The 10,095-nt window shown below is 29.3% G+C and overlaps 1 protein-coding gene across 6 annotated transcripts; it reads right to left on the reverse strand.

Moving 5' to 3' along the window:
- Positions 1 to 121: 121 nt before the first annotated feature.
- Positions 122 to 9,963, reverse strand: LOC149882832 (UDP-GalNAc:beta-1,3-N-acetylgalactosaminyltransferase 2-like). 6 transcript variants are annotated; one of them, XR_016456107.1, is made up of 14 exons: positions 9,766 to 9,963; positions 9,326 to 9,428; positions 9,004 to 9,110; positions 8,188 to 8,270; positions 5,148 to 5,249; positions 4,908 to 4,930; positions 4,760 to 4,820; positions 4,413 to 4,520; positions 1,657 to 1,765; positions 1,324 to 1,526; positions 918 to 993; positions 782 to 831; positions 544 to 702; positions 122 to 349 (listed from the first exon to the last, which is right to left on the reverse strand). XR_016456107.1 is itself a non-coding variant. In XM_090099397.1 (14 exons), exons 1-14 carry the CDS (start codon positions 9,842 to 9,844, stop codon positions 182 to 184), a joined length of 1,413 nt encoding a protein of 470 aa, XP_089955523.1. In that variant the 5' UTR covers positions 9,845 to 9,963; the 3' UTR covers positions 122 to 181. The 6 variants fall into 6 exon arrangements, 3 of the variants coding, with proteins under 3 accessions (XP_089955523.1, XP_089955521.1, XP_089955520.1); XM_090099397.1 differs by having other exon boundaries at positions 543 to 702; positions 1,343 to 1,526; XR_016456105.1 differs by lacking the exon at positions 4,908 to 4,930 and having other exon boundaries at positions 4,760 to 4,855.
- Between the last annotated feature and the right edge of the window lie 132 nt (positions 9,964 to 10,095).

Raw genomic sequence — 10,095 nt, forward strand, 5'->3', positions numbered from 1 at the left:
GCAAATTTAAATGCTTATATTATCTGGAAAATAAAGTTATGCAAAATAACTCGTAATGCCAAAGAAAACAATAAATAAAAAAACGATTTTTTTAAAACTCTGATCAGAGAAAAAACTTCGATTTTGAAAGTTTTGAGAATTATTTATTTATAAAGGTATTACACTGTATAAATAACATATATCATTTATTTCTCTTTGCTCCAAAAAGATTTTTCAACTCTTCTACCGTGTGATCTGGAGAAGTAAAAGAAGTGTTAGCAAATCCATCTTTAGCACACTTAAAACGATTATCATTTATTAGATAAACATTGATAGCAGATAACCAAATACCAAGAGACACATCCTCTCCCTACAAATATCAAAGCAAAGTAAAATTAGATAAGTGAACCAAAGGATCCACATTCAGAGCTTATGTCTTGTAAATAATTTGAGAAGAATAATAAGGTCATTTTTTTTGGAAATAATTGTTTAAAAAAGCAAAACCTTAAACTATGTCAAACTAAAAAATTGTATTAAAAGAAGAAAAATTTTGAATAACTTAACTGATAAATCTTGAGATAAAACTTGTTATTAGATATCCAATCAACAATATCTTTTGACAACAGATATCCAGATCCACAGGGAAATGGTGGATAGGTCAATGACACAAAATCTCGCTCAGCCCACTTGCCATGCTGATCCAAAGCAAAGTTCTGTCTGAAACTTAAAAATGTAATAATTTTTTTAACAAGATTTTTTTAATTTTTGATTTTGATAGATTTTAAGTATTACATAATTTTACCTTCCAATTACAACATTGTTCTTGCCATTTCTTAAGGTATCTTGGAGCATCTTTAAAATTGAAAGTGTGATTTTTTATGATAAAAAATAAATAAAACAGCAAACTAATTCAAGAGTTAACATTCAAAAGGGTCCACCTGTAAAATTGCTGTTACATTAATGAAGCAGTCGTCATCAGTTTTTAAAACAAAATGAAATTCTTTTGTTGACAACCTAAAAAATGTAATTCAAGGAATTTTTAATTGAAATGATTGTTTTTACCATTGCTTAACACTGTAACACAGTAACACTGCATGCACAAATTTATTTTCAAAACCTATCACCACAAAAGAAAAAGCTGTTATGACCTAAATGAATAAACAGTAATGCCATGAAATTTTTTCAAATTTATGTTAAGTAAAAACTTATTCAAAGTTTCATTATTATGATGTTCAAAACAGAGATTAAATATTCTATTGCAAACATAATTGGAAAATCAAAAAAAAGGCACAAATAAAAGTTTTTCAGGCAAACTTAACAAATGCATAGTTGGTGCATAGTTACATAGTGAATTTGAACCAACCAAGAATAAAACTCCAACATTTTCATTGGTAGCATACGATAACTTTCAACCACATCAACAAACAAGATATCCCTATGTTCCAAATACTCTGTTTGCAATTCTCTTTCTTCTTCCTGCATTTTCTCTCCATATGTTCTATATCGCTTGATCTGCTCAAGACCACTTTCATCTGTTTCATTTATATCTATAACATCACCCACACATACAAAAATATTATTATATCTTTTAATCAAGATCTTTCAATAAGTACACAAATACAATAAAATAATATAAAATAGTTTTAGATTGTTAGCGATATTGAATATAGAACAAACCATATGAAGAATATTTAAAGGAAGGTCCAGCAATAAAGCAAGAAGTGTTATAATAATGGTTTTGAAATCCAGGGAAAATTTTATCAGTTGCACATTCACTGCGGTAAAGCTAAACAATGAAAAAACAACATTTAACTCTAGTAAAAAATTTCAGTAATAAAAAATAGACTTAACAAAACTTTTATATATATATATATATTAGTGTGATAACAAAAAAAACTTTTTTTATGAAACCACTTGCAATCAAGGAAAGTTTATGAGTAATTAAAGAATATAAATTGAATTTTTTTTTAAAAAAACGACATGTGTTTTTTGCTTTATTCAAAAGAGTATTAGTAATAACTAAGCAACTTTTATTAACAAATAAGATACAGAACAGCTAGCAATTTGTCCAAAATGTACAAAAAATGTTTAAAAAATAGTTTTTGCTATGAACTTCAGGTTCAAAAATTCAATTTTTCTTGATTTCGCATGAAGTTCCTCCATCAGTTTTACAGCACGTTCAGCAATTTGGTTAGATCTGGGAATGTCAATTAATGACTCTTCGACTGACCAATGTGTCTTCAAACACTTAACTGCTTTCTTGCATTTTATCTTCATGAGTGACGTAAACAGTTCATTGAATGACGCTTCATTGTAGTGTTGCGAATGGAACCAAGCATTTGCCCATTCGTAGCAGATGAAGTCGCATGCTGGAGTGAGGATATTGCGCCACTCTGGTATCAGTAATAATGCTATAACAGCATATATCGCACGTGAGTTCCAACTAGCCTGGTGTAAATTTGGGAGTTTCTTCCAGCTGATTATAGGCCAACGTGAAGTTGTTTTGTAATGACGATATGCCTGACATAGTTCAAATAAGAACTTAAAATCATCTCGCCATCCAGGGTTCTCGCCTGTGTTAACATCATCTGTAGCAACGAGGTGGTAATCAGCCTGAAGAGAGACATAGTTTTCTGTTAATTTGTTAATGAAGGAATAGTTGAGTTCTGGTTTGGTTGTTGGCTCTTGAATAAGAAAATCCATGACATGCTTCAGAAGGAGGTCAAGCACATGGTGCTGACAGCCAATATATTGTGGCTTCTGAAACCCCTTGCTCAAGACATCATCCTGTATGAGCTTTACAATCCCGTGCAAATGACCAGTATTTACTGCGGTCGTGTCGCAGATTATCATGCGAATATTTTCCCAAGCATCGTATTCATTAATTAGCTGATGAAGTTCCTAGTGAATGGCCGCGGCAGAACCACTCTCACATTTAAGAATACCGAGTTTGATTTCGGTTGTAAAATTTTTCAGCAGAACAACTTGATACTCTTCCCCTTGCATTCTTTTACCATCAAACTGGAGACAATAGGGATCATTGCTTTGAAGTTTTTGAACAATTTTGGTTTTCATTTTCTGTCCTTACTAGAGATTACTCGTTTCCAGACACCCGCCTGACTTGGAACCGGCACATCATGACCATGTTCAGCAATGGTTGCAAGAACGTCATGTGCTTTATGTGTAGAAATGTTGTTTTTCAGTACTAGTAAACCCACTGTTGTAGTGCTTGATCTTTGGTATTTTGGTTTGCATTCAGGAGAAGATGACGTGGAAGAAGAGGTTGGCGACTCAGGTTTGGCGAATCAGGTTTCAGAATCCGAAGATTCTGAGTCACTTTCATGTGTTTGTGTGGGTTGGGATTGAGAAGAGCTGGCTTGAGGTTGAGTTGTTGATAGTCGGATTTGTTTTCTTGGGTGGATTGATTCCAAAGGGGCTTGTTTGATCATTGAATAACCAATCTTTCCTCCACTCTCAACTTGCCTCTGGTAGAGCTCTTTATCCTCCGTGCTTTTCCATTCTCCAATAACGTTAGTGACATCAAATAACTGAGAAAGTGTTGCTGTGAATTTATCAGACGGTTTCTTTTTGTTTTTGTCATATAGATCAATCAGATTATTGAGCTTCTTTCTGATGAGTGTGCTGGATAATAGTGGAAAGTCTAGAATTTCCCTCCAGAGCAATTCTATATCCGTAATCATAATTTTGATTCAATTCAGTCGCCGTTTTTTGCTGTTGAACAGAAAAGTGAAGTTTCCAAGAATTTGACGGTTTGTCGGCATCCGTGTGAGATTGGTTAGCTTTTCAACAGATGGAATACTTGGATCTCTTTTATGTTTAGAAAAAGAGGGTAGATTCTTCATCCAAATATACCTGTTTGACTTTACACTGTTGCTGGAATTTCTATAAGACATTTTATTGACAATCTTGCACTGAAAACAAAAATATTCAAACGAGTTCACACTTCACACGGTATAGCAAAATACTGTGTGAAGTGAATATATTCAAAACAAAGATAATAAACAACATCTATCAACAAACTACTAAACTAACAACCATCTCTAAATGTCTAGTTTATAAACAAATGGAAACAGCTGACTGGAATGTGCTTAAAAGCAGTATAGAACGTCATATAAAAAGTCAGTGTGAAATTGAAACCAATAGTCAAACTGTGCAATGTGCGCACAAAAAAAAATAAAAAGGTGGGGGAACTTTTTTCAATTTTTTTAAAAACTGATGTTGCTACTGTCATCTACCTACAATTGTTCCTCTAATGTAAAGGGTTTCAGTTTCGTAATGAAAAATAATGATAATAGTTATTACCCCAATATATATATATATATATATATATATATATATATATATATATATATATATATATATATATATATACATATATAAGTTTTATATAACATTTTAAATTAATTAAAAACCTTTTTATACATAATCAAACCACCACCACTATCAACTATACAATCAGCATTTCCTAAAATTGGATCATCTCTTGAAACACCTTGCACAACAAGTGAACCATAAAAACCCTGAAATTTTCAATTTAAAGCATCAAGAAATAAAAGTAAGAGAGAACATTTTTGAGATTCTTTTTTTACCTCAGTCAATCAAAGTTTAAAAATGAATAAATAATCAAAGGCAGAAAATCAACGAGGTTTTAGAAGACATAATTTTTTACACTAGGTCATTAATTGCTGATTAAACAAAAGCTAAAAGCTTTTTTAAATTCCAAAGTTATTTTAGAAATATGAAAAATCTAGGAACTGACTTTTGGTAAAATATACTTCTTAGTTGGTTTATAGCGATAGAACCCATCTTTTTCACCAGAACTAAATGACATGAAGGCAGCCTCAGTGACAACATCCTATAGCAATTAATTAAAATTTTTAACTTTCAAGCAAATAGATCTTTCTTACTGGTATACTTTTAACTGGTATTTCTAAAGTGAAAAAAAAAAAAACAAACTGCAAATGAGAACTTTGAATTGAGAATTACAAAATTAATTTCTTTCATTTGCAACATTTTACATTTTAATTAAAAGTCCACAGCATAAAATATGAAGTCAAAAATCATAAATGTTAAAATTGTAAATGGTTAAAAAAACTTGTTGAAAAAGTTTTAAGACTTAAAAATATTTTTGTAATATGATTAATTACCTTGGTAGCATAGTTATATAAAATAACTTTAAGCAATCCTTTAATGCCATTTTGATCATGGTCATATACACCTAGCTCATGTATAATAATTGGATGATTGACCTAAAATACAAGAGTAAGAAATACTAAGACAAAAGCACATTGTGATCAATAGCATAATCAGAAAACCCTCAAGAAGTAAGAAGTACAAGTTTTATTGTTTGAACATTGACAGAGCTCAAGCAGAGAATTGCCAATTTCTTTTAAACATACAAAATGAGAAGAATTAGGGAGTTTTGTAAAAGAGAATTTGGCAATATTACTAAAAAATTATTAGTTTATATAATACAGTAGAATCCTGTTAACTTGGACTCTGAAGGGGTATATATTTTTTGTCCGACTTAGCGAAAGTCCAAATTAAGCAAAGCTCTCGTTAAGTCGGACTCTTTGAAAATGTCAGACTTATTGAGATTTCGAGACTTATCAAATGTTCCTCGATATATAAATATTATGTGCATATATATTGAACAATATAATCTTATGTGAAATATATATTTTTATATATATAATATCTACTATAAACGAAAAAAATCCAAATGATGTTCGTTCCACTAACTCGCACAATTCTTCTTCAAACAGCTTTGATGCATTCAAAGCTATTTGAAACGACGCAAAAGTAATTAATTTTCGAATGTTCTAAGTTTTGAATTTTAATCAATATTTTTAAATTTTTAATGTAATAGTTAATAACAAATAGAATTTAATTGAAGCTTAACTAAATCGAAAGCTCTCCGTGAAAATGTTCAGTTACGTTTAATTATATTTGACGCAAAAGTATTTTATTTTCGAGCATTTAGAGTTTGGAATTTTGATTGAAATATTGGAAGTTTTGTTATTATACGCACTTATATGCAAATTCAAAATAAAAGTCCTAGTTAAGCGAAGTTTTTTGCCGAAGGGACCCCAAAAAACAGTACTAGTTAGCGAATGGTCCGACTTAACCAGGGTACAACTTAAGCAGATGATTTTACAGTAAGTTGACAGAGAATGTGCAAGGGGAATTGAAATTCCATCCGACTTAATAAAAGTCCGACTTATCCAGGGTCCGGGTTAATGGGATTCAACTGTATTAATTTTCATATTAAATCTGAAGAGGTGTTTTTGTTTCCATATTTCAAATTTTCATTAACAATAATTTCTTGAAATCTTTTTCAAATACAAAATAAGAATAGAAAAACACAACAACAACAAGAAACAGTACAAAACAGTTTATAAAACTTTATAGTTTAAACTTATTACAAATCAGTCACCTAAAAATTTATTATTATAAGAAGGGAGAACTAAATTAAAAACAACGATCAGAAAAGGTCAACGATCAAAAATCGTTAAAGACGTACACAAGATGACTCGTCAACTCTTCCTATAAATAAATGATAAAGCAAAAAGAATGGAGTTAAAAACAACAACTGAGAAAAGACTTACACACTGATAATTATTCAACCTGCCATATAAATAAATGATAAGAAGAAACGTTAAAAAAATAACTGGGAAAGACAAAAACACAAAGACTGGTAAACGATAAAGTGAAAAGAAGAAAAGTTAAAAACAACAACCTAGAGAGGACTTACACATGATGATTCATCAACATATCACATAAGTAAATGACAAAATGGAAAGAAGGAAAGTTAAAAACAACTGGGAAAAGATGTAAACATGAAGAATCATCAAATAGATGATGCCATATAAATAAATGATAAATAGGGATTACAAAGGAAAACAACAAAAATTATAAAAGCTCAAAAACTGTTTTACAAGAGTTCTAAAGAGAAGTAAATCAGAGTTTTTAAGAAAATATTTAAGAAGAATTTTAAAGAGAAAGAATTTTTGTGATTGAAAAATATTGGGATACACAAGAAGTTTTATAAGTGAATAAAAGAGAAAAAGAACAAGAAATTTTTGATAATCAGAAGAATGAAGAATTAAATAGAAATCAAAAGAAATACCAATTAAAGAAGAATAACCAGAAGCTTCAAATAAAGAAGAGATATTTGTATAGAAAAAGAAGAACAAAAAGAGGAGTAATTGATAAAAACAGTATCAAACACTACAAATAGAGTAAGAGAAAATTTATATTACATAAACATAATGAACAAAAGAGTACTAACCATTACACTTTAATAGAATGTTTATTGAGATATATTGTATAATAGAATATACTGAGGACAGTAAACACAACCTTAACCCTTTAATGATTAAACCTTGTCCATTCCTAACCAACTTATCCCAAAAACCTTGCCCTTTCCTAACCAAGTACTCCCCAGACCCTCAACCTTGATCCCAACCTACCATATACCTTTCCACATAGACCTAGAGCCCAAATCTCCCTAATCCCTTACCTCATCACACTACAAACAACTAACAAACATAAACATTAATTATTATTTATTAAAAACGCCTTTCCTCATAACAGGTTGATCTTTTTCCTCATAACATGTTGATCTTTTTCCTTATAACATGTTGAAATATTCTTATTGATTTAAAAAACTCATCAAAACTGAAGCAAACTTGAGGAGATTTGAGGAAGATAAATGGTTTTGAAGGAGTTCACTAAGTTTTCAGGGGGGAAAGGCAATTCTAACAGAAGCTAAATAGATGTTATCATTTTGATGTTGCTAAATGTAAATTTTGAAACCTGATTTATAATTACCAGGTTTAGGCTATTAAAGGGAATACAAAAAGAAAGAAAAAATTAAAAAACAAAATTTTATAACATCTATAAAAACAGAAAATAAGAAAGCTTTCACTCAATGCTGCTCCAAATAACTGCTATTGCAATATTATTTCTTAAAAACAGTAATTTCTTTAAGATCATTTAAGAGCTCAATTTGATTGAAAATTGAATTAAAAAGATGATTTAGGTTACTAAAATTTTGTAAAATTATTAGTAAAACTCATTGACATTTTGAGGATGGAGTTTAACAAGACAATAGATGAACAGCATTTTTTTTTTTTTTTTACATTTAAAAAAAATTTACTTATACAGAACAACAAGAAATTATACCTGAAAATCAAGTCCATACTGGCCAGAAATAATCAGATCAAAATTTTTTGGAGTGCTTTGTAAACAATGTGATGTAAATATTTCTATGATGATGCAGTATAAGTAAACAATCAGAAATTTTACATACAACTCTAATCCATACAAATTAATTTTTGTGTTATATCTAAATTATACACTTTTAATGTATTATATACCTTTAAACAATTCATTAAAAAACAAAATAAATATAACAGAGAAAACAAAAATGTGCTCTATGAAATGATTTCTAAGATTCTAGTAACTATATTAATCTGACAGATTGCCAAAATAAAATATAGTGAAGATGTGTGATTAAGCAAAGAGCTCAAATGTTTCCAGTCTTTTCAAATTTTCATTCATGCAAATGAAAGAAGCATTATGAAAAATACTTCTTTTTTTTTTTCAATAAAGTGAATACCAAGCCTTAGTTGCTCATGTTTTATTTGTAATACATCATCTCTTTTATCAACTAACGCAAAAGCACCTTTTAAACCATACAGATCTCACAAAGTTACTGTAAGTACAAGGTAACTGCACTTAAAAACAAATATTTTAAGATGCATCACCATGAAAATATTGTTTCTACTGAAAAAAGACGAACAACTTTTGTTTTACTTGAGAAATTTTATTAAAGAAGGAAATTTATAACAAAGAATTCACACAAAAAATTTTATCGTTCAAAAAAGTTAAAGGAGACCTTTTACAAAAAAACTCTTACAAAAAAAACTCTTCTCTAATTTTAATCTAAAACTAAATGATTATTTTTTGTTCTAAAATTTTTCATTAAATTTTTTTTACCAGCATTAGCTTTTGAATAAGAATTAGCTTCACATCTGAACTCATCTAACCGATCTTCCACAGGAATGTTACATGGAATCTTGCTTACAATAAACTTTAGTAAAACACTAAAAAAAGTACCAAAAAAAATTAAATCCTCCCCATACTCTTAACCAACCAAAATAATGATAGTTAACCATAATAACCATTAACATTCATATTATTTATACATTATTATTAGCAATAACAATGAACCATGATAAACATAATCCAAACTAATTATAATTAATTATAACTAATCATAAATTACATTTACACTTAATCAAAATAAAAAAATTCTTACTTTGAGATGAGGGCTGCATCTTTAAATTCATTACGGATAATTTTTCTAAACTGAAAATGATCACGAGAAGACAATACTCCAACTACTAATTCATGGCTACCCCCTATGAGATAATATCTATGCATTTGTGGTACAGCATCACAAATTACTATGCAAATGTATGAATACAGGGAAATTTGGTAAAAAAATATTTACTTTAGAGCTAAACAAAAGTTGAAACACTTGTCTTGTCAAAGGTGTCCTATTTTTACTTTTCGGCCAATGTCTTATTCTAAACTGCATGGTTTTTTTTCACATTAGAAAACATGAAAACATAATATGGTGAGAAGTCAGAAATCCTACTAAACAAACTCAATTTTTATTCTACAAAACTTTAACTCAAGTCTAAGCACTAAATCAAAAATTATTATAGAGAAAAAAATAAAAGGAAAATGGTATACCAAACAACAAGGCATATTTTTGCCAAGCAATCAAAATTGCAACAATTGCAAACAGAGCTGCTACACACCACCTCTTCATTGAGAGCCATATAATGTCTAAGAACTTTTTAGAACCAATAAAGCTATTAATATAATAGAACAATACCTTTCAAATGAAACAGAATTTAAAACTTGAACCATTTTTACAAAATGGGCAAAACAACTTACCATTTAAAACTTTACAATCAGATTATATAAAAAATTTGATCATAAAATTTAAAAGAATCAGTCTTAAAAAAAATCATTAAACTCACAATTAATTAATATCAAGATATACAAACATTATAAGAA

Source organism: Hydra viridissima, unplaced genomic scaffold, assembly GCF_058129835.1.
Source record: "Hydra viridissima isolate aposymbiotic clone 2 unplaced genomic scaffold, HvirCarnegie_v1 scaffold_10, whole genome shotgun sequence".
NCBI lineage: Eukaryota > Metazoa > Cnidaria > Hydrozoa > Anthoathecata > Hydridae > Hydra > Hydra viridissima.